The 24,059-nt window shown below is 49.9% G+C and overlaps 1 protein-coding gene across 2 annotated transcripts in view; it reads right to left on the reverse strand.

The window, feature by feature from the left end:
- Positions 1–24,059, reverse strand: part of Adcy5 (adenylate cyclase 5) — a 144,914-nt gene that overhangs the window by 47,161 nt on the left and 73,694 nt on the right. The window contains exons 1-3 of one of the 2 annotated variants that reach the window (XM_058583499.1): positions 15,357–15,376; positions 13,723–13,872; positions 9,596–9,717 (exon numbers count right to left, since the gene is read on the reverse strand). In XM_058583499.1, coding sequence (XP_058439482.1) covers positions 9,596–9,678 — 83 coding nt within the window. In that variant the 5' untranslated portion in view covers positions 9,679–9,717; positions 13,723–13,872; positions 15,357–15,376. Of the gene's footprint in view, positions 1–9,595; positions 9,718–13,722; positions 13,873–15,356; positions 15,377–24,059 lie in introns of those variants that run through there. The other variant, XM_046457840.2, reaches the window with a different exon arrangement.

Genomic DNA, 24,059 nt, shown 5'->3' on the forward strand with positions numbered 1-24,059 from the left:
GCATGGGCCTCTTCCTCTAGGGCCTGGGCTCTTCCCACTGCACCTTCCTGAGGCTCCACCACCCACATCATGAATGTAGAACTAAATACCTTTTGCCATTTTAACCAAAAATGTGTTTTGGTATCTTAAGCATGTCTTTTTATTTTTATTGAATACGGACAAATTAGGATTGTATATATTTAAGGGATACAAAGTGATATCAGTCACACACGGCATAGAGGAATGGAATCAAGCTAATTAACATACCTATCATTGTATTATAAATACTTCCCATTTAGTCCTCTTGTTGGAATTAAACTGTACCCTTAATGAAGCATGTCTTTTTACTCTGATGAGATGACACCTGAGGTCTCCCAGACCCCTCAGGCCTAGACAACTCCCTGAGACAGCAAATGACCTGCCTTGGTGTAGGCCTTTCATATGCAAACCAACCAATGGCCACTGGGCCACTGGGTCATTGTCCAGGGGCAGGCACCCGGCAACCTGTGAGGAAGGAGAGGCTATGGCTGCAGCTCCCTCACCCCAGAGTCCCATGAAATCATTCAAAGTGGCTGTTCATAAACCTCCTTACCCTGCCTAGCCAGGTCCTTCCCAAGGAAAGCACAGTGGAGCCCAGCCTGTGCCTTTTTCCCTGGTCTGCCGATGTGGCTCCATGTGGCATGTCCCTTCCTCTTGGTGACTATAACAGTCTTTTCAAGAGCAATCGTCTCCTGGTCTGTTGGCCTCACCATACCTGAATCACAATAAAATCCCCTGCAGTCTGGATACACTGTTTAAACCTGCTTACGGGCACACACTCATTTAAGCCTGACCACCCCATGAGGTTAGTATGCCCCTTTTACTGGCAAGAAAACTGAGGCTCAGAACTGTGGAGTCACCAGCCCAAGGCCACACGGGCAACTTGGCTCCACACTCAGGAGTAGAACAAACAGACAGCATGCTGACTGTCAGCCCCACAGTCATTTATGTGAACAAAAGCATAATTCAATGCCCTGGCACTGAATCAGGGGAGGCAGAGAGCAGGTATGAGTGGTCATAGGTGGGCTTGTGCTTGGCCCCTGGGGCAGAAACAGGACTCTACCAAAAGGGGCCATTCTAAGCAGCTGCTCGACAGACACAAGGCAAACCACCAGGGAATGTGGATAGGCTGGGCCACCAGGGAATGCATCCCAGGCTTCCACCAGGCAGGCCTCCCAGAAAAAGCACAGGAGGACAGCTCCCAGGCCCGCGCCCAGAGCCATCCCCAGCATCCACCCCTCCCCCAGCCCTCCAGCCCCAGCCTAGATCAGCAGAGGGAACTGCAGGAGGGTCGGAAAGAGTGTGATAAGTAGGACAGGCTGCAAATGAGAGGATGATAAGGACAGGTGAGGCAACATTGCCCCCCTAGGCCACAGGACTCAGGACACCAGAAGGCTGCTCCAGAGCGGGGGTGAGGCGGGGTGCAAATCCTCCTGCTTTGATGAGGCGCAGCTGCCTGGCAGATGACTTCACCACGTCACTCAGAGGGTGTCTGGGTGACAGCACACAGATCCCCATCCTGGCCCACCTTGTCCCTTTCTCTCAGGAGGGCATCCCACTCTACCCACTGGGACAAGTTCTCTCCCAGTCTCCATAAAACCACTCGTCACATAGTAGTCCTGGAAATTCTTCTTTATCTCTCGAGACTTCAAACCAAGGGAAGCTGGGATCGAGATCTGCATGGGAGACAAGGAATGCGTTCAGCCAGTGTCCCCTTGACCAACTCCATGGTTTCCAATCAAGGCCACAGACCATGTCCACTGGCTGCTCCTCCCTGGGTCTGAAGCTACACAGCAAAAGCCTGGCTTTGGCGGCTGTGAAACCTCTCGGGTAGGAAGAGGAGAGTCCTCCAACCTAGCAGAGACAGGAGGCATGTTACCTGAGAGGCAAGCCTGGGAATCCCAATGGCTCCAGCAATACTCGCAGAACCAATGGTTACACAGTTACCGAGGACACGTTCCGGGAGACAAAGGAACAACATGGGTGTGTGAAGGGCCACAGATGGCTTTGAAACGTGACCTCCTTCCAGGCTCTTGGGCATCTACCCCTCTGGCCCTTCCGGAGGCTTCCACCAGCTGCTGAGGGATTAGCGAGGGCAGGTCGGCCACCACCAGCCAGGAATGAGGGTGCTGGGAGCACAACTCGGCTTCTAGCCTGGGAACGCATATGGGGTCCCTGAGGTCCCGACTCTGAACTCGCCACAGCCTCTCCTACACATTTATGGAAACTGCCACCTCACATTCCTCACACCTCCCGTCAGAGGCAGAGCCCCATCTCTCTGTGGCTTCCAGGAGTATTCTGTTTGGCAACTGTCACCTCTGGAGGCTCCTCTGGTTTTTGAGACTATCTGTTCTGCTGACCTCCCTGGTGATTCTGCAGCCCATTTCACAAGCCAGTGCTGGGCCCAGGCGAGCGAGTAGGCACTACTTCATTGATTAGCTCCCACTTGAGAGCTCGTCTTGGCCACAGGACTAGGCACTTGTGGCAGGTGCCCAGACGCAGGGGGAGGGCCTATGCAGCAGTGTGCCTCCTTAGTTGCCTGACACCGTCACTCATGCTCTCCTGCCTCCCACTCCAGAGGGGGAGCACAAGGTTCTTCATCCCAATCACTCACAGGCCCCTCGGCCTTCCCTGCAGCCTCAGCTCACCTGTCCACAGGCATTTTGCGTGATGCGCCTTTCCTCTTGGCCATTCCCTCTTGCTGCCAAGAGGCCCTGGGGCTTTAGGGAGTTGTCGGCCTCTGGCTGTGCTCCTGCACACAGGCACATCCTGCAGCACCGCTGGATACCCCGGAGCTGATGCTCCTCGCTACCTGGGCAAGTCGGCACTGCTGAAAAACAGCTCCTCTGCTCCCCTGCAGTCCTCAGCATTGCTGGGCACTCACCCCACATCCCACATGGAGCCAGAGAGCAGGGTTGAGAAGGGAGTGTGGCGAGGTCTCAGCTCACCTCCTAGGATGTTAGGCCCTGTGGGGAAAGCGGGGAAGGGGCCTCACAGGCCCTAGGTATATGGGGTGAGAGGCTGGAGTGGCTGGGCCTCTTCATCAGCCATCCATCTCTTTGTGACCAATAGGGCTGTTCCCTGCAGCATGCCCCCTCCCTGCTCCAAATCATCCAGCCTGGAGAGTCACTTGAGTTCAAGCTTTCGGGAAGGTAAGGAAGATCAGTGAGTCACTCACATCTATTAGGTGAGTTGGCACCACCAGGTGTGAACAGACACAGCGGGCTGTTTTCCAAGGGGTGGTAGAAAAAAGATTAGAGAGGAATAGGAGCTGCGTGGCAGCTGCCGAGCCACCTCAGGGCACAGGCTGGAAAAAGGAAAGGGGGAATGGCCAATGAGGGGGTACCAAACATACCAGAATCTGCACAAAGCCCACCAAAGGGAGACTCTGCCCTAGGACAGACAGCTGCACCCTCTCACTTTCCCAGAGAAGGGAAAACTTCCTCCAGCAAGCAGAGTCCCACAAAAGAAGCCCCAGGGGCCAGGGTCAGGGCAAGTCCTGCAATCTACATTGCTAGCCTCAGGGCCTCCTTCAGACCCTACCTGTCCCTCCTGTCCCCCGCAATCCTACCCTGACCCATCTAGGCAATAGAACATGCTGGAACACCGGTACACACTTCAGTTACACAGTCCTGCAAGACCTGGGGAAATGCTTCCTAAAGGAGACACACAAAAGAAGGAAGGAACTGTACCAAGACCCATGCAATCGTTAGCAGACTTTGGATGCTTTAATTTTCCTCTCTATACTGCCTTTATTTTCCACTTTTTCTATGAAGAATACACATCTTTTGTATAATAAAAATACTTACTTTCTGAAGATTTTAAAGAAATCACTACACTACAAAAATATAAGTGTTTGCCAGGCTTGGTGGCACATACCTGTAATCCCAGCTACCTGGGAGGTTGATGTAGGACGATATCAAGTTTAAGCCCAGCCTGGGCAACAGAACAAGACCACCATCCCAAAAGGACAAAAATAATAATTAAAAAAGGGGCAAAAGCCCATTTGTATCTACGATTGGCATGGGAGTGGAGGTCATCATGCTTTCCTGAGCGCCAGGCCTGAGACAGGAATGCTGTGTTCATGGCTGGCTCTTCCTGGGGTTGGCTGGAGGGGAGTATTTTCCACCCTCTGCCCACAGGGGGCACAATCTGCCCATGGGTATCTGAGCATCTCAGACATTGTGGTGTGGTTATTATAATTCAGAACCACACCATGACTGAGCCAGACGCCAGAGTAACCTGGGGAATGCAGCCAAGTCCTTGAAGGAGAGAGAGGAGATAATAACCTTTAAAGGGGGAAATGTTAGGGGGAAGTTGGGGAGAGAAGGGACCAAAAGGGGAAGAAAGCAAAGCAGGACATCCCTCCCCAGACCCTAGGCATCCCCCTATGTGGGGAGGGGTCTGGTTATTTCATTCCCAGACCAGGCGCAGCAGCTTCTCTGCCAGGACCCTGGCTGCAGCCCCCAGTGCTTCCGGTACCTTCAAACTCAGCTTTGATTCAAGCCAATGAAGGAAGACCACTGCCCCCAGCAGCCCTCCCCCCATCCTGAAAGAAGTGGGGGGACAGATGGAGCCCTGGGAGAACTATTTCTTTGGTAGGGGACCAGTGCCCCCTAGAAGAGACAGGCTTCTCTCCCTTCCCATAAAGAATCTGGAATGTTCCATTGCCCACCCCACTAGATCTGCTACCTTATAAACTAAAGGGCTCCAGTGTGGGACATGCTGGTCAGGTGCAGAGTGATCCTCATTCAGAAGGACCTGTGGCAGGAAGGGAGAATCCTGGTGATCCCTGTCCTTCAGCAGGGTTACTATTGTAACCATGAGTGAGACCTAAGTTGTTTAACATCTAAATGCTGTGAATTCCACATCTCCTGGGTAGCTACCCACTCTTTGCAGGATGCTTTCACCTGAGATAAGCACATGGTGGCAACTTACCAATTACTTGTTTAGTATGTGTCTTCTCTAACAGAGGGGAGCTTCGCCATGTCAATGATAGCGTGCACCTTAAATTCAAGTCGTGTCATGGAGCACATACCTCCAGTGTGTCCTAGAGCATGGTTGTCCCCACTGACTGGGGCAGAGGTAAAAAATGAGTTGAATGGATGAGTGAATGGACAGGTCTATTCCAGGTTACAGATAAGAAAGTGAGGCTCAGACCAGGTGACATGCCCAAGTTCTCACAAGTCCCCAGCAGCAGAGCAGGGTTGTGCACCAGTCTGCTCAAGACGGACACTTGTCTTGCTCTACTCTACAATGTGGCCACTTGGTGAGGGTGACCAGGCAGCACCTGCATCTGGTCTATGTCTACGTTTTACTGTGACCATGTGGTATGGCTGATCTCCTTGTAGCCCCTTTGATCTCTTTCCTCCCAGGCAGAGCTCCTGAAGCCCTCCCTGACCCCAGAGCAGGCTCTGCCAGCATAGCCCAGCAGCCCTCACCCCTCTCAGAAGTGGAGATGACATAGCCCCTGCCCTAACTGGGCACTGCCATCTGCATGGGGCACAGGTGGATGGGGCAGGGAAGGAAAAGCTGGTAAACCACAGGCCCAGGGACCCCAGCCCCAGTGGGCTGCTCAGCTAGAGTGGTGACACAGTCCATCTGTCACCATAGCCAGGAGAGGCATCCAGGTCTTAAGAGTGGGGTTTCCAGGGGTTTCTTGGCCTCTGGCCTGCTTCAACCCATAGCCAGTGCTGGCCCAGCACCAGAATGCTCTACAGGCTCCTTAGCCAGCCCCTGCTGGTACCCCAGGAACTGCATCGTGGTGAATTCTTCTCCTCTGGGTCAGAGGACATTGAGGGGTGCCATCCTCTCTCTATCTCCCTTCCCTACCAGGACAAATCCTTCTCCCCAAAACCCCATCAGTCCTTCTCCAGGCCCCTCTGTCACACTGTGGAGTTGGTTTACTCTGGTGACCTTACTCTTGGTGGGGCTGGAGAACAGCATGTCGTCACCTTCTCTAAATACCACAACTCCGTGGAGAATGGATGAATGTGACTTGTCACCCTCCATTCTCAGCTAGAGGATCCCAGGCCTTGCCTTTCTTTGCTGATAGAAGTGCGATAGTAATCATAGAGATGCCAGTAACAATAATCAATTATTGAACACTATTTACCAGAAACTGTGCTCAGCACTTCCTGTGTTCTTTCATGCACTCTTTGCAGCCCTATTAAATAGGCACTCTTGGTGCCCTATATTACAGATGAGGAAACTGAGGTTTGGAGCCACTCAATGACAGTAACTTTCCCTGGTCACAAAGCCAGGACAGGGCAGAGCTGGGATAACATGCAGAGCTGCTTAACACCAGAGCCAAGGCCTAACAACCTTGGTTCTCTACTGACCCCAAAGTGTGTGTGTGTGTGTGTGTGTGTGTGTGTTGTTAGTTTGTTTAGTTTTAGTTTTGTTTTTCGCAGGGCTGGGGCTGGAACTCAGATCCGTATACTTGCTAGACAAGTACTACACCATTGAGTGACACCTCTAGCCCCCAAAATGATTTTTAAAACTATTATACCCCCCATTACTATTCAACCCCCAACCCAAGCCAAAGTCCAACCCCCAAACAGACCAGAGCAAGCACTGTAGTTCCACCAGGGCTGCCCAGTGCTGCTAACCACTCAGGGAAAGTGGCCCCAGCAGGATATTTGCATATGATTGCAGGTAGCTGGCCTCTGATGTGTACCAGCCACCTCTCTCCCTCATGCTTTGAGTTTCATCCCCATGAAAATTATGGCATCTTGGTTTCTCTCTCCTTTCATCTTTTCTGATTGCTGGCATTGATCCTGGCATGTCCTAGACGGAAATACCCCCACTGGAGTATGGGCCTGATTCTTGTGCAAATGCTCAGGCCACTCTGTGATTAGGGCCTTGTCCTTTTATTGACTAAAGTCACTGCCTCTATGGGAGGGGAGGGAGAAGGGGTCACATAGAGGGTGAGCCATTCCTTGAGGTCATCCTCATAAAAGAGGCCTCAGCCCCTCTGACCAAACCCATTTGCTGGAGGGCTGGTGACCTGAGAGTCAAAAACTAGGGGACTTCAGGAAGTAGGGGACACCCACCCTGTGGGAGAGGGGCCTGGAGGAGAGGGAAGGGGCTGGGCAGGGACCCAGAGGCAGCCAGATGTGCCAGAGGTGGTAGCCAAGCCAGGCTGAGGACGTGCGCCTTAAGTACCAGTCTATTTCTGAGCAGCAAGTGTTCTGGATTTCCTTTGTGCATATTTGAGTGAAAGTTGTGGCAAGGTCTGCTGAGCTATGAGCAATCAAGGAAAAACTCCTTTTGTCCACACTCTACCCAGACAATGCCATGGCCAGTGAGAAAATTCCAGTAGCTGGAACCTGGGCTCAGCTGGTGGCAGGGCTGCTTTTGGGGTTGCCCCTTCTCACCTGAAACTTGAGTTTCTGGGATTTGTCTCAATAGGGAAGGCTGTTTCTTTATATGTCCCATGGGGATAGCCCTATGCTCAACCACACAGGCATGTGTGTGTGTGCATGCACACACACACACACACACAGGAAGGCAAACCCCCCTCCTCCCTCTCCTCTGAGCCTCTGAGCCAGGCCTGAAGCCACCTTCCCACAGAGTCCTTGCCCAAACTCCCTCTTCTGGATATATAAACGTGTCCAGGAGTCAGGCTGGATAAAAACTCTGAAATCAGAAAGGTTTGTAGGAGCAATTCTCGCAGTTAATCACCTATGTAATCTTGGACAGATTTTTAAACCTCTGTGCCTCAGTTTCCTCATCTGTAAATTAGTGATGATGAAGAGTGCTAACCCCTGACACTTTGTGCAGGGATTAAGTAAATATATGAAAACACTCTGGCCAGAGCCAGGAAAGCAGGCTCTCCACAAGTGCCCACGAGGATCATGAGCAATCATTCGCCCCGGAGTACGGAGTGGCATGAGAGGCAGCAACGGTGGGTCTAGCACCGCATGCTACCCATCAGGCTCACGCCCATGAGTCAAGCCACCCCCAACTCCAAGGTTCAGCCCCCTTAGGATGCCTGTTGGTCATAGCAATTCGGCTGGAGTGGCCTTCTTCCTGGTAGACTGAAGCCACTACTGGCTGTGCTGGCCCTGCCTGACAAAGGAGCATAGTAGACTTTAGGGTGAGGGGCTGAGAGCTCCTCAAAGCAGAGCTTGACTGTGTGTGCAGTTACAATTTCCTTCAGAAGCCTCAGCCTCAGTTTTTTTTTTTAAGAGAGAGAGAGAGAGAGAGAGAGAAAGAGAGAGAAAGAGAGAGAAGTTTTTAATATTTATTTTTAAGTTTTTGGTGGACACAACATCTTTGTTTGTATGTGGTGCTGAGGATGGAACCCGGGCCACACGCATGCCAGGTGAGCATGCTACCACTTGAGCCACATCCCCAGACCTTAGCCTCAGTTTCGAGAGACAGGTGGAGAACACAAATGTAGAATCAATAGTCTCATGGTCCCAGGGCACATTTGGGGACTGGGCAATTCTGCTTGTTCTGCATGAGAAAAACAGGTCTCCCGGCTGGGGTGTAGCTTGGAGGCAGAAGACTTACCTAGCATGTGTGGGCCCTCGGTTCAATACCCAGAACTCCAAAAACAAAACAAGACAGAAACCCCACAGCCTTCCCTGGCCCCACTGCTACCCACCCCACTTTCAGAGTGCGTGTGTGCGTGTATGTGTGTGCACATGCATGTGTCCGTGCACGTGTGTAACAATTTGCATGATCCATTCCCTCCCTTTATTGAAAATGCAGCCCAAGCTCCCAAAGGGTTCTGTACAGTAATCTTAGAGGACTCAGGTCTTAGGAAAACTTTTCCAGGGAGAATGTAACTCCAAGCACACACCGCGGCTCCTTTTCTGGCATATGGGAGGATTACCAGGCTCTCCAGGAGCCATGCTGGATGAGGGCCACTGTATCGCTTCGTGTCCCTGTGGAACTCATAAGCAGATTTTGCAGTCTATTAATCTACATCTGCTTGCATGGCCCTGCTGTCAGCAGCTTCCGTCTGGGGAGGGAGCAAATACACTGCGAGAGGAACGCGGGCTTTGGAGCAGGCGGACTGGGGTGCACCCTGGCTTGACCCTTGACCTGGAGGACTGCGGGCAAGGGCCTCAGCCCTGCTGAGCCTCATCTATAGATGGGGAAGGCTGCTTGCGCCCACCTTGCAGAACTCTGGGAGGATCCGCGGTAAGGTGGCGAGGCCTGGCTAGTGTCTGGGACATAGGGGCCCAGAATGGAAGCAAGCAGCTGTGGTGATGAAGACAGTGATGAGGGAACACTGGGGTCCCAAACCTATGCTACTGTCTCCTTTGTTAGGCTAGAAGTTCCCCTAATAGCTAGTGTTGCTCATTTCTTTTTCCTCTTTCCTCTTCTGTAGACTTGTTACCCACCCCCACCCCTGGCCTCCAAAGAAAGTTGAACAGGGTACAATGATAATGTACCCAACAGACTGGAGCTATGGGCCTACCCTGCTCCAGACAACACACACTCCCAAGCCAGTAGGCCACCCTGTTGGGCTGTGCCCCCATCAAGGAAAGAAGTAGGGACGGCTCCTTTGGGGTCCAGTTCTCTCACCCTGTCCCAAGCCCCATCCCAGCCTCACCCGTACCTCACGTTGTCATGTTTTTGAATGTAAATCTTGTGGAACATCATGTCCTCCTGCTTGGCGTTGATGTCTGCTTTCATCTCCATGGCAACGTGACGGGGAAGGACAGATAGCAGGAGCCGTTCCTGGGGAGGGGAGCAGATGAGTTTGTCACCACTCCTCCACCTGCCTGGTGAGTCCCCTCAATCCACACCTGTGCCCCTGCCTGCAGGGCCCTGGAAGACCCCTCAGGCTCTCCTGAAGTTCAGGGGGCTAGCATCTGTGTGCATGGGGAGGGCAACAGCTGGAGTCATGTCCCCAGGAGCCTCTGGTCCCATCTCCCTGGGGTACTTCCTAGTCTGATCCCTGGCCTACCACCATGCTGCACTGGGAAAGGCACTCCTGGTGGACCTACAAGGACTGAGCCCTTGGCTTAGAACGTGGATGTGACCAGAAACTGTATCTTTGGGCAAACTACTGAACTTCCTGAGCGAAAAGAGGTTCCTCATCTGTAAAAGGGGTGGGATTACTGACAGCATTACATAAGACTCATCCAGCTGTCATGTGCCGGGCATCATTCTGGATGCCAGGAGTCATAACCATGTGCCTAGAGCCAGGCCAGGCTACTCCTTCTCCAAGCCTCCAGTCTCTGGGGCCTGGGGTACTATGGGGGCACTGGGCAGGGATGCCTGGCCTAGGCTGAGGAGAACCCGTATGACCAGAGAAGCCTTCCTCAAGGCCAAACAATGAGTGAGTGCTCCATATCCATATGCGGGGACAGTGGCCCAGGCAGGAGATAGGGGAAAGCAAGTCGACTTGAACCAAGAGACAAAATCAGTCAAAGGGGAGGTGGGAGAGAAGCAGGGGGAGGAGGCCAGGCCACCCTGTGGCAGCTCTTATCAGCTGGTTATAGGGTCTGGATTTTGCTGCCTTCCCAAGTTCTCCCCCAGGGCCTGCCCTGCTGCCATCATGGAGTCTGGCCTCTGCAATGGCCCTCCTCAGCCCTCCCTCCATGCCAGCCCCTCTGACAGGCTCACTCATCCAATTCTCTCCTCCTCGGCCTTCATCATGGTGCCCCAGCCTCTCATTCTCCCGTCCTTTACTATGCACTGAGTCTCTCCTGCTGCTCTGTCCTTCCAGGTTCCTCTCCCTCCTCTGATGCTAGGCCTCCAGTGTCCACATCCCAGCTCCCTTCCAGGGTTCCCTGGTCTCCAGCATCCACCTGGATGACTTGCCACCATCTCCCTAAACAGATGTGCCTTCCCACCTTTTCATTTTCCTGTAACTCTTCTTCCCAAGTCCCCTACCTTTGCCCACGACACCCCCAGTCTCCTGCACCAAGGTTAATGCCCATGTATTTGCCCTTTCACTTCTGTGTCCTTCTCCACTGCCCATGTCCAGTTTTCACCTGTCTCTGGGATGGCGGTGGCATGGCTCTGGCCACACAGACTCTCCCAAGCCCTCCCTGTGCTTATACAGCCCCAATCTCTCCAAAACACTTCCTCTGTCACAGCACTCTCCCGATCACCACCACATCATGGATGGACTCTTCTGGACCCGCTGAACCCATTCGTCCTTGTTCTGCACTGCAACCCCTCACTGTGATCCACCTCCCTCTCCTGTGCCTCGCCCTCTCCCTGTGTTCTCCCAGGACTGGTTGCAGTTCTCCTTGATGAAGCACCCTTGCCAGTGTCCCTACCTCAGACTCTCACAAGCCAGGCCACCTTCAGGTCCAATAGCCTTGAGTCAGGTCTGGCCTCCAGGCTTGCTGCCTCTGACCTGCACTCCCAGGTAGCAAGCAAGTGCCTGTGTACAACATTCACCAGACCACGTTGCCTTCTCTGCATCCTGAAGCTTCCGGGATCAGACTATGCCCCCAGCCTGACCTGGAAGTTTCTACCATCTGGCTTGGGGAACCCTCCACCTCCCTTCCCAGAACCCATGAACTGAAGTCTGTACCCTGCTCCAGACAGACAGAAACATGGGAAGGTCCGCAGGCTCCCAGGAGCTTTGCTTGCCTTTGTGCATGAGTCCCTCGCCTGGAATCAATGCCCTCACGTGCTGTTCCTAACTCTCCTTTGGGTTTCCCTCCTCCCTGGGAGGAGGTCCAGCTCCAGCTGCCAGAGTCCCACCCTGTCCTGGGCTGCCCTCTATACAGCCCCTGATTACCTGGGCAACAATGCTGTCAGCTGCATCTCCTTTTGTTGAGTACAAGGAGAGGCCTCCTTGGGGACAGGAGCTGTGTCTTATCCAGTGCCACAACTCAGGGTCTTATACTTGGAAAACTGGTAAATGAGTAAAGGATGTGGCTCTCCACATGTCTGTCTGGCGTCTCCAGGCATCAGGAAGCATGGCCACTGAAGGCCATCTCACATTTACTCAACTCTCTGTACATAATTATTGCTGAAAGAAATTGTCCTTTAGGACAATTCTGTGATATTGGATGACTGGGACATGTGTGCTGTAAACTGTTGAGATTCATGAGAGACCTTCCTACATCTATAACTACTTTGGGAGGCGAGGGCTGGGTGGTGTTGGCAGGGGCAGTGGGGGAACAATTCTGAGTCCCTTCATAACATGGCACCCAGGAGCTCTTTCTGCATGGCCTGCTCTGGATGGCGGAGGAGAAGGGCCTGTCACAGGAAGCGATGCCCTCCCAATGCCTTACCCTGAGCATGGTATGTCAAAGGTATTTTCTCCCCTAAATTCCTGGCCAGGGCCAGAGCAGGTGAATTATGATGAGTTGTAAAGCAGTAATTATCCTGGAGAAGGGACAGAACCCCTGATGTGAAGAGCCACTCCCCAAAATGGGAAGAGAAGGAGCATGTCCAGTCCTCAGGGCAGAGGTGTTGGGGCCTGGTACAGGGATGTGATGGGGGCTTCGAATGAGTGCCAGGGTTTAGGAGATGAGCAGGGTGCAGTGTGACAAAGGCAAGGTAAGCTTGTCAACAAAGGTCAGTGGAAGGACTCCAAGGACACTGCTGAGCAAGGGTCCTCAAGAGGCCAGAGCAAGAGCCCAGACAGGGCCAAAGAGTGGGTGGAGAGTCAGGCCTCAGACACAGTGGCCACAGAGGCAGAGTGGAAGGACTGGGGACTGAGAATGATGTGCAGACACTGTGGAGCTTTGCCCCCTCACCTGGCTGGCTGAGTGTCACTGGACCACTCAGCATGCAACCAGATGGACTGAGACACCTGTGCTGCAGTGAAACCACTCTTCACTTGGAGTGGCCACAGCATGCACGCCACTTCCCTCTTGGCCATGTTCTCTGTGTCCTTCCAAGTTCACATCAGCCACGGGGCCTGGCATAGCATGTGGCACACAGAAGGGCCCCACTGGTGTTGTCTGAGGGCTTGGGGAGGCAGGATCCTCTGGTCTGCAGTAACCTTGTCTCATAAACTTACGCTTAGTTCAAGAGGTGATGGGAGACCCATGGCCCTGCTGGAGGCCCACTCTGTCTCCTGAGGTTGCTACACCCTCCCAGGCCTCCTGTTGGGGAGTATTTTAGCTCCACACTATCTAGGGTTACCAGGTCTCCATCTGATCCACGTACAGGAGAGGACACAGTGGTGACACAACCACCCCTCAGAACGGGAACAGCTAGAACCCTGAGGCCGACCTCAGTACCTTTGTCCAAGACTTGCTAGGGGAAGCCTGTCCTGTGATTGAGGTCCTCTGAGTGGCCTGCCTCCCTGGCCCAGGACAGTCTTCCTTTTCTGAACCAACCACACCCAGAATCGGCCGGAGAAAAAGAGCTGAGTTGGGGTACCATGGGCACTGCCAGTACCTGTCCCCTCCCCTTTTCCTCTTCCCTCCCTTGGGCAAACACCTTAATCTGAGCTGGAGATGCTGACTGCTTCTCCTCTCCAGCTCATGGGAGGCCCGGGAGGGAAGGAGGCAGGAGCTATCTTGCTGTTTGGCTTGTGGGCAAACCACAGAGCTGGGTGAGGAGGCTCTGGGCAAGGGCAGGGAGGCCAAGAGCATTCCCACAGAGCCAGGAACAGGAAAGCTGGGCTCCCTCAGGGGACACACTGCCCCTGGGCAGGGCCCCTGTCCGGGAAGTAGGCGGGGCCCTGGCTCAGCAGCTCAGTGGAGGCTGGCCTCAGCCCTCTCCTCTGCCCTAGGATGTGCAGGGCAGAAGGGCCTCACTCACCTGCTGCTGGTTCTCCCGCTGCGAGTGGAGTCGTGCCTGGATGCACTCCCGGGTCTCCTGGAAGGCCTGTCTCTGGGAGACCTCAGCCGGGTAGTGAGTGCAGACGCCCACGATGTTGGTGCAGGAGAAAATGAGGACATTGGAGACGAGCTGCAGAGGGAGAGACAAGCACAGCAAGCTCAGGCCTGGAGCACTGATCCCTGAGCCCCAACCCTGATCCCCGCCCCCTGCCCCCCCGCTCTGAAGTCTGCGGCCCCCGGCCCACGTCTCAGCAAACACATGCCAAGGACGCCTGGCACACAGCCGAACACCTAAGCAGCCAAACATGATCACTTGGGCTTTCGGATGTCCTGGGGGGCCCAAGCTTGGCTGGCCTGTGGTGGAGTGTGTCCCCTAAGGACAGGGATCATTGGATAATCAGACTGAAAATTTAAAAGTCTGCTGGAGGCAGCAGCGGGACCACAGGAAGGTTCCCCGAGGGTTAGAAAGGGTAATGAAATCCACAACAGCACAAACTTCCGCCCCTCCAGGGAAGTCCTGGCTTGTTATCCCAGAGATCAGCTCCCATGAATCCAGGACTCGCTGGCCACACATAAGGAAGGCTCCCAGAAATGTGCTAAACCCTCTGGGGAATGGGGGTGGGCAAGGTGCCTGCCAGTGGGGCTTGGTGTCCTGAGCAGGGCTCAGCTCCCCCCACCTCCAGGCCTCCGCTCTATCTCTGCACCAGCACCAAGGCTCCCTGACAGCCCCTCATACCAGCTGGCAGGCGTCTGCCATCTCCCCTGCTCCTCAGGGATCCCCTTCTCTGTGCTGACTGAGATGTGTGTGTGGAAAAACACCACCACCCCTTCTGGTCTGCAGAGCCGAGGCGGGGATTCTTTTGAAAGGAATATTTACTGAAAAGCTAAGAGAAAGCAAGACAATACAATAGAACCCACAAAGGCAAGTTTGTGTTGCACATTTCAGAGCCCAGTGTGCCAATGTTTAGTCAAGATGTCTCTGGCAGGTAGAGCTCCTGGGTATCTGAGCATGCTGATCCTGGTCCCTCTCTGGTCTCGGGCCCACATGAGACAAGCCTCTGAAGATGCGCAGGCCTCCAGACTGTGGGGGCTTTGAGCTGCACCTCAGACCCCTCTTCAGAACTGGGTTCTTCGTCCCAACCTCAGAGGACTAAGCCTAGATCAACTTCCACACCTTCCACTGTGGCCCCTCCACCCTCTGGAAAGCCTTTGTTGAGCCCCCGTCTTGGAGTGAGGAAGGTACTTGTCCATTTGGATACCAAAGGACCTTCCTCTGGGACTTTAGCCACCTGGCAATGACTAACAGATGACTCCCACACTCTTTGCTCGGGACCACTTTGTCTCTGGAATCTCCAAGTTCTTTCTTTACCTCACGTCCACATTCTACCTGAGGGCTTTCCTTAGCACAGCTCTGAGGTGGTCCTGACTCTCATCAGGTCCTCTGCCAGCCAAGGCCAGAAGGCCACATGAGCTCCATGCTGGCTGTGGTACCATCTTTCCCTAAAGACATCCTAGAGTGTGTCTGCCCTGGTCCATGAAGAGAAAGAGACTTTTTTTCTCCTATTTCAAAGTCTGGCCCTATTCCAACTGAAGGATGCGCTGGACCCCACATACCTCCTGGATGTGCCTGCAGGGAGAGGGCCAGCTCAGGTGACCAGCTTGACAATTCTGCAGGCTACTGTTGCTGCCTTGAAACTCCCACGATCTCTGACCACCATCATTTTAACGCATGGCATAGGAACACCTGATAGACAAGGGAAGAAGACCCCTGCTCTACAGGAACTTTCCTTCCACTTGAATGTTATAGGATGCTGATGTTTCCTCAGAGTTCATATGTTAAAATACAAATGCCTAATGGAGGTGGGGACTTGGGAGGTGATTAGGCCACCAGGGTGGAGCCCTCAAGAGAAAGGGATTAGTGCCCTTACAAAAAGGGACTCTAGAGCTTGCTTTCTTGCTCTCTGCTCTCCACCATGTTAGGATATGTAAAGACAGCAACCTGGAAGAGGGTCTTCCCTATAACCCAGCCATGCTGGCACCCAGCCTCCAGAACTGTGAGAAATAAATTTCTATTGTTTACAAGCCACCTAGCCTATGGTATTCTGCTGTAGTGACCCAAACTATTTAAGACAAGGACATACATGATAAGACAGAAGGAGACTAGTGTATGGAGTACAAATCAACACGCCATACAAAAAAGGGGTGCTGACCTGGGGGAGGAAAGTGGAGGGGTGATGAGGAGACTCCTGGGCAGGCCCAGGGGTGCTGGACTCTCTGTAAGGGGGATGTGTAGGGAGACTGGCAGGCATGGGAAGCACATGTCCCCAGGTTACTCTGTGCCCTTGAATAAATAATCCAGGAGCTCTGATTCTCCAGAAGTCCAAGGAGAGAAGATGTGGATCAATCTGGGAGAACCTGGCACAATTCTAAGCCCTGGGAGTCATGAAAGACTGTTGAACTGAGGGTGGCAGAATGAGGCTAAGGCTTCAGGGAAGATTCATTGAGGGGAAAAAGCAAAGGAAGTGGGAGGTATCACAAAAGCCAGAAGCATGAGGAAGCAAAGACCTGCCTGAGATTGGAGGCCTGGCAGCGCAGGGCAGACTCAGAAGGAAGAACCCCTGAGACCAGGGAGGGGAAAGTCTAGGAAGAAAGAGACTGTGGCTTGCAGTGTTAACCAGTGCAGAAAATATGAAGTGAGACCCTGAGAACAGGCCTCTGGGAAGTCACTGGGGGACTAATAAGCAAGGAGTAATGAGAGAGAAATAGATGAGGTGAAGGCTGAAGGATGTTCTAGTTAGGGAAATCTGTGTGAAAGGGGAGAGAGAGGTGCCGGATGATAAAAACATGACTGAGGAGAAAATGGGAAGCAGAAAATGAGGAGCTAGCCTCAAACAGGACACTGCATCACGAGAATCACAATCTGACCAGTGGGGTTTATTCCAGGAATGAAGGCTGGTTCAACTTCAAAATGTAATCGATACATTTCTCTATATTAATAAACTAAGTTAGAAAAAAATAAATGGTATTTCAATAGTTACTAAAAAAGCATTTGACAAAATGCAACATGTATTCAAAATTTTAAAAATTAAACCAAATTAGGAATAAAAGAAAAATCCCTTAATCAACAACATAGACAAAAACCTACAGCTAAGATCATGTTTAATGGGGAAAGACAGAATTGTTTTCCTTTATGACTGGAAACAATGCAAGGTTGTTCCCTTGCACTACTCCTATTCAATATTCATAGTGGAGGTCCTAGACTATGCAATAAATTAGGAGAGAGAAAGAAAAGACACAGAGATTGGAAAGAAAGAAAGAAAGAAAGAAAGAAAGAAAGAAAGAAAGAAAGGAAGGAAGGAAGGAAGGAAGGAAGGAAGGAAGGAAGGAAGGAAGGAAGGAAGGAAGAAAGAAAGAAAGGAAGAAAGAAAGAAAACTGTTATCTATTTGTAGACGTCATGATCGTCTATGCAGAAAAACTAAAGAATCTATAGAACACCTATCAGAATTAATATGTGAGTTTGGAAAATTCATAGTATATGTCACTTATATACAATGCTCATGTATGAGAAACAATGCAAGAATATCCAAAGGCGAAATGATTATGAAAGCCTTAACCTAATCAGTGGATTAATCCACTGATACGTATTAACTGGGTGGTAATTGTAGGAAGGTAGGGTGTGGCTGGAGGCATCAGGTCACTGAGGTTAGGGCTTTGGAGTTTATATGTTGTCCCTGGTGAGCAGAGGTCTCTCTGCTTCCTTGTTACCACGTCCTGAGCTGCTTTCCTCCACCATGCCCTTCCACCATGATGCTCTACCAAAACTCAGGCCCAGAGCTATTGAGTCACTTGATGATGGACTGAACCTCTGAAACTGTGAACCAATATAAACTTTTCCTTCCCTTTGTTGCACTTGACAAGTATATTAGTCACAGCAACACAAAAGCTGTAAAATAGTATATAAGATCAATATACAAACAGCAACTGTATCTCTACATGAGTAATGAACAATTGAAAGTGAAATTTTTAAAAGTAACATTTAAATAGCACCTAAAAACATGAATAGTATAATCTAACATAATATGTGCAAGACCAGTTTACTGAGGGCAATAGAATACTGATAAAAGAAATTTTAATATACATAAATAAAAATGGAGAGATGTACAATATATTGGAAAACATAATGTTGTTCAGATGTCAATGATCTATAGAGGCAACACAATCACCATATCAGCAATGAGAAAAGCCAAGATAATTTGAAAAAAATGGACTAAGTTGTAAGACTCATACTATTCAATTTCAAGACTTACTATAAAGCTACAGTAATTAAGACAGTACAGTACTGGCATAAGTATAGAAATATAGGTCAATGGAACAGGATTTAGACTGCAGAGATAAAAGCTTATACTTATGGAGTTGATTTTTGACAAAGGTACCAAGATAATTGAAGGGAGAAAGAATGGTATTCTGCTGTAGTGACCCAAACTATCTAAGACAAGGACATACATAAGACTGAAGGAGACCAGTGTATGGAGTACAAATCATTTGTCCTTCCAACAAATGATGCTGGGATAACTGGATACCTGTATGCAAAATATGAAATTGAATCCTACCTTACATCATATACAAAAAAAAGTTAATTCAAAGTGGTTCAGAGATCTAAATATGAAAACTATGGCTATAAAGCTCTCAGAAGAAAACATAGGAATAAATCTTTATGAGCATGGATTAGGCAACGATTTCTTAGCTATTATACCAAACACAATGACCCAAGGAAAAAAAATATATAAAATAGACTTCATCAAAATTAAAAACTTTTGTGCTTCAAAGGGCATCATCAAAAAAGTGAAAGGACAAGCCACAAAATGGGGGTTGCAGAATATTGCAAAAATATAGTTTTTTTAATTGCTTTTATATATTTGCTGAAAATAACATTACATAGTTATTTTCAGCAAATATATAAAAGCAATTAAATGGAGAAAGACAGTCTTTGCAAAATTCATATGACAAAAACAGACCTCCCAAACTATGCAAAGTTCATAGGTCTAAATAAAAAACCTATACTTATATGACTTCTAGAAGAATACACAGGATTTCAAGTTAAGGAAAGATTTGATTCTGGTTAAGCACAGGTACTAGGGATTGAACCCACAGTGCTCTACAACTGAATTACCTCCCCAGCCCTATTTATGTATGTATGTATTTAGAGTCAGGTATCACTAAATTGCCAAGGCTATTATTGAACTAGTGACCCTCCTGCCTCAGCCTCTTGAGTAGCTGGGATTATAGGTGTGCACCACTGTGCCTGGTTCAGATTTCCTGTATACAGCAGTAAAAACACGATCCCTAAGTGGAAAACATAAAAAGATAAATTGAACCTCATCAAAATTAAGAACATCTGCTCTTTAAAAGATATTGTGAAGATAATGAAAATGACAAGCCACAGAATGGGGGAAATTATTTGCAAATAACAAATCTGACAAAAGAATTGTACCCAGAACTTACAAAGAACTCTCAATACTCAACAATAACAAAACAAACAACCCACATTTTAAAAGAGCACAAGATTTGAATAAATAGTTCACCAAAGAAGATGCAAGGATGACAAGTGAGCACCTGGAAAGATGTTCAGAAGCATTAGCCATTAGGGAAATGCAAATTTAAAACACAAAGAGATAGAACTGTACACTATTAGAATAGCTGGAGTTAAATTTAAAAATGGAAAGAAAAGAAAAAAGATCTGCAATACCAAATAGTGGTGAGAATGTAACTCCTAAACTTTGCTGGTAAGAAAGAAAAGTGGTACCTCCACTTTTCAGCAATTTCTCGTAAAGTTAAATATGCACCTGCCACATGACCCAGCAACTTCGCTCTTAGGTGTTTACTCAAAGTAACGTTGACACAAAAATCTGTGCATAACTATGGACTACCACTCAATTATAAAAAGGAATAAACTACAGATACACAACATGAATCAGTCTCAAATACACTGCACTTACATGAAAGAAACCTGACTCAGAAGACTGCATTCTATGATTCCATTTATAAGGCATCCTGGGTAAAGCAAAACTTTAGGGACTTGAAATGGATCAGTGGCCAGGGCAGAGGTTAGGGTTGACTAAGGTGCAGGACAAAGAAAACTTCCGGGACAATGGGACTGTTCCACATCTTAATTGTGCTAATGGTGACCCACTATATGCTTTTGTCAAATCTGCAAAAATGATACATTAAAAAGGGTGAATTTTACTGTATACACATTATCTTGATTTTAAAAAGAACAGGAGTCAGATCCAGGAGACGAGGGAAGGACTGGTTGGGCAAGGAAAGGGTGGCCTTTTCTCTTTCTGAGGCCAGAGAGGCCTAGTCAGTTCTGAGATAGAACCCCAGGGTAATTATCTACTGGCTGCTGCAGGACCTCTTCACTAATCCGCCAGGCCTCCTCTGCTGTAATCTGACTCCCCATGCAGCCAGAAGGCCAATAGCAGCAGAAGGTGCAAATCCAGGAAAAAGGGGTGCAGTAACCCAATAGGGGTCCAAATGGCTTTGCTAAGTAAGCTTAGTGTGCCTGAGGATTCATTTGTCACTCACCAAACACAAAACCTTGAGAGCAGCCAGAGGGTGCTGGGGTTTGAAAGAGGGTTCTTGAGCAAGGAAGATTTCAGCAAGTTAGACCTGAGAGTGACAGCGATCAATACCTACACACACAGACACACTCACACTCATTCATGCCATCTGTCAAAAACCTGTTCACCAGGTCTTCAAGGGTGCTAAGGCCCCTGTGCAGAGGCTTGGAGGCTCCAGTTATGAGTAGAGAGGAGGCATCAGTCAAACCTGATGGAATTTTGCTCACAGACACCTGGGAAGTTGTCGGATGAACAGATGATCTCACACTCTGGGCGTAGAAATGCTGCCCATCTCTGCTCCACTGAAACAAGTGCTCAGACAGACGGAGCCTCTTCTCATGCCTTCAAGGAGGCAGACACATTCAAGGTGAGGATAAGCCCTACCCTATGTAAAGGACTTCATTAGCAAGTAATCACAGGTATGGCTCAGGGCTCAGACTTCCCAGGTGAACAGGCCTCATTAAGGGCTTGTTGGTTTTCCTTGTGCTCTCAGGAGACATGTGTAAGCACATGGAACACGTGTGTGTGTGTGTGTGTGTGTGTGTGTGTGTATGAGAGAGAGGAGGAAGGGGGAGGGAGAGAAAGGGAGGGAGGGAATCAGTGACTAGGGTCAAATGGGTCAAGTGACAGACACACCTTACCCCAGGTGACAGCAAACCTCAGCCCCCCAGCATCTTCCTTGCCTGTGAGCCCTGCAGATGGCTAGGGTCCAGGGGGACCAGGCCCAGATGGTCCTAGGACCACACCAGGAGAAACCCCACCAGAAGGGAAATGTTTGGAATTCTACTCTCAGAGTGGAAACCCAGGGGAGGTGCCTATGAATATTTACTATTCCTCAAAGGCCAGCACTTCTGAAACCCAATCTCTGGCTGCCAGAGGCTGCAGGTTTGATTTGGGCCACGAATGTGAGGTTACACTGCTCATTTGCACAGCGTCTCCTCTGCAGAACCCTCCAAGAAATCCAAGCAGCTGGCCTCAGACACCGCAGTCGGCTCTGCCTCCGCTCTGTGAGTCTTCAGGGGCTCCAGGGCCACCGAGATATGCTCCCTACTCTCTAGCCCCGGGGAAGATGCAAGGCAAAGACGGAGGAGGAGTCAGGGGAGAAGGATGAAAAAGACCCTGAGCAACGTGTGCCTTCACCTGGTTCTTGTTCCGGATAAGCCGGGTCTCTTGTAGTATGGTTGGCTCACAGAGATGAGGGTGGTGGTGGTATGAATCAGAATTCCCCGGGGACCCAGATTTGGTGATGGGGAGTAGGGGAGGACATTGGGTTAAATTTGAATTTCTGACAAACATGAATAATATTTTAATATAAATAGATCCCATGCAATATATGGGACCTACTTATACTAAAAAAAATTATTCATTGTTTATCTGAAATTCAAATGACCCTTATCTTGCCTGACAACCCTACCTGGAGTCTTTTCAAACCACACCTGCCCTTTCCCAGTTGTACCCACCCTTTGCCCCAGGGTGCCCCAGCAGCCCGGCACCCACTCCTCAGACTCCCAGGTCCTCCTCCCCTGTGGTGGCGCCTGCTGACCAGGGAGCAGACAGACCAGTGTTTTCTATGTCCATCAGAGTCTGAAGCCCCCCCAAAATCACAAACCAAAGAGGAGAGATGCAGTTTTCCTCATTCCCCCGCAGGCCTCAAGGGGCTGCCTCCGGACCCGGGGCTGAGGAGGCTCCCCCACTGCAGGGAGAGGAGGGGGCCCTTTCCACAGGTGCATGTCCCCCCCCCCCCCCGCTGCTGTGACAACAGGCCCAACTCCTTCTTGTTCCAGCTTTTCCCAGTTTACAAACACACACAGCTAACAACCACATGAGTACCAAATAAAAGGAGCCCAGGAGCCTGCCAAGAGCGCTTTCCTCCCACGCGGGACTTCATTTGTCCTACACAGTGGTAGTGGGAAGCTCAGGGGACCTCAGTGGAATCTCATTAAGATATAAAATAAAATAAATCAAGGAAAGATAATCTTAAATTATATACTCTTCAAAGACAGATCAGCACGGTTCCTTATATACTGCACCACGCTCAATTAGGTGCTTAATGACTTTTTAAAAATATTACATATTTTAAAACTTTTTTAAAAAAATCATAGTGACATCTCTACAATGTTTCCTTTACATAGTTGTCAAGATTGCTCTGTGTGTTCTCTGTGAGGGAGGCCACATTACTTCTGTGGGGGCTCCCCAGGACAGACAGGAGGAAGCCCTCCAGGGCTCTCTTCTTCCTGCCAGAGGCCTGCCCAGCCTAGTCCCCCTCCTCTCTTCTCCACTCCAGCGAGGCACTAGCTGCTCTGAGGTTGTCCCTCTTCCCTCTCTGGGATTCCCTAAGAGCTCCGCATGCCTCCTCTCTGTGCCAGAGATCCTTGAACAATGCCCTTAAAACCATGACCCTTTCCTACACAAAAGCCCACCAGGACGCCCCATTCCCAGTGAGATAAAGCCAAACTCCTGTGCTGGCCTTAACATCCCACAGGTCCCATCCAACAGGTCCCTGTCTTGTCACCTACCCTGACCATGCCAGCTAAGTCACCGTCTCTGGAAAACACCCATCTACAACACAATCTGAAAGTGTAATGTTTATTAATGTAACTTTAATGTTATTAAAATCAGAGCGCGTAATATTAACAAATCAATAATTAGCATCTGTTTGGAGGCGGGCTGGGGAGGTAGGTGAATGGTAGAGTGCTTGTCTACTATGCACAGGCCCTAGGTTAGATCTTCAGCATGGAAAAAAAAAATGAGGAAAAACAAGAGACCAGAAAGTGAAGGAGGACAAGGATCTCAGAATGGTTGGACACAACAGTTTTGAAGCTTCCAAACGATTTCCCTGCAACACTTCATCTCAGCTCCTCATGCTCCTGTAAAATAAGCAAGCCGGGAGAAGCACCTGGCTTTGGCTAAGCAGGAACAGAGGCTCGAGGTAGGGGCCCTGCTTGAGTGACACACGAGACAGCGCAGAACCCTGATCGCAGCTCAGAGCTCATCCTACTCCACTGTACTGAGCTTTTATTTATCCCAACTTAATTTAGGTCCAGTTTTGTTTTATTCTATTTAATAAAGAAACACTCAACTTTCTTTCACCCTTGTCCCAGGCGCCCCAGGCCTTCTTCATAGATCCTGGTCACATAAAGTACTGCTGATTAGGGACCTACTCCCAGCCACTGCCAGGTTCAGGGAGCAGCCTTGGGGGCTCTGCCTCCTCAACACGCTCTCTCCAAGGAACTGCAACTGTGAGTGACAAGGGCCCAGCACCTGCCTAATGAGGCCAACTCTGACTTTAGTGTAGCTGCCCTTCATTATTTTTTTTTAGGGAGATTTAATTCATTTACCATAAAATTCACCCTTTCAAAGTATTTTAATTCAGTATTTTAGTGTAATCACAAGGTTATGCAACCGTCACCACTAATTCCAGAACATTCTCAACATCCCTCAAAGAAACTCCATACCCATTAGTCACTGTCTACTTTCCACCTCCACCCCCACTCCCAGCTCCTGTCAACCACGAATCTATTTCCTGTCTCTATGGATTTGCCTATTTGGAACATTTCATATACATAGAAGCATATAATAGGTAGCCTTCGGCTCTTCTCACTTAGCATGCTATTTTCAAGTTTTATCTGCATGACGACATGTAGCATTCCTTTTTATGGTTAAATAATATTGTCTAGTATGGATCTACCATGTTTT

This window comes from Marmota monax, unplaced genomic scaffold (genome assembly GCF_021218885.2).
Source record: "Marmota monax isolate L192 unplaced genomic scaffold, Marmota_monax_Labrador192_F-V1.1 WCK01_AAM20220418_F8-fsc00052, whole genome shotgun sequence".
NCBI lineage: Eukaryota > Metazoa > Chordata > Mammalia > Rodentia > Sciuridae > Marmota > Marmota monax.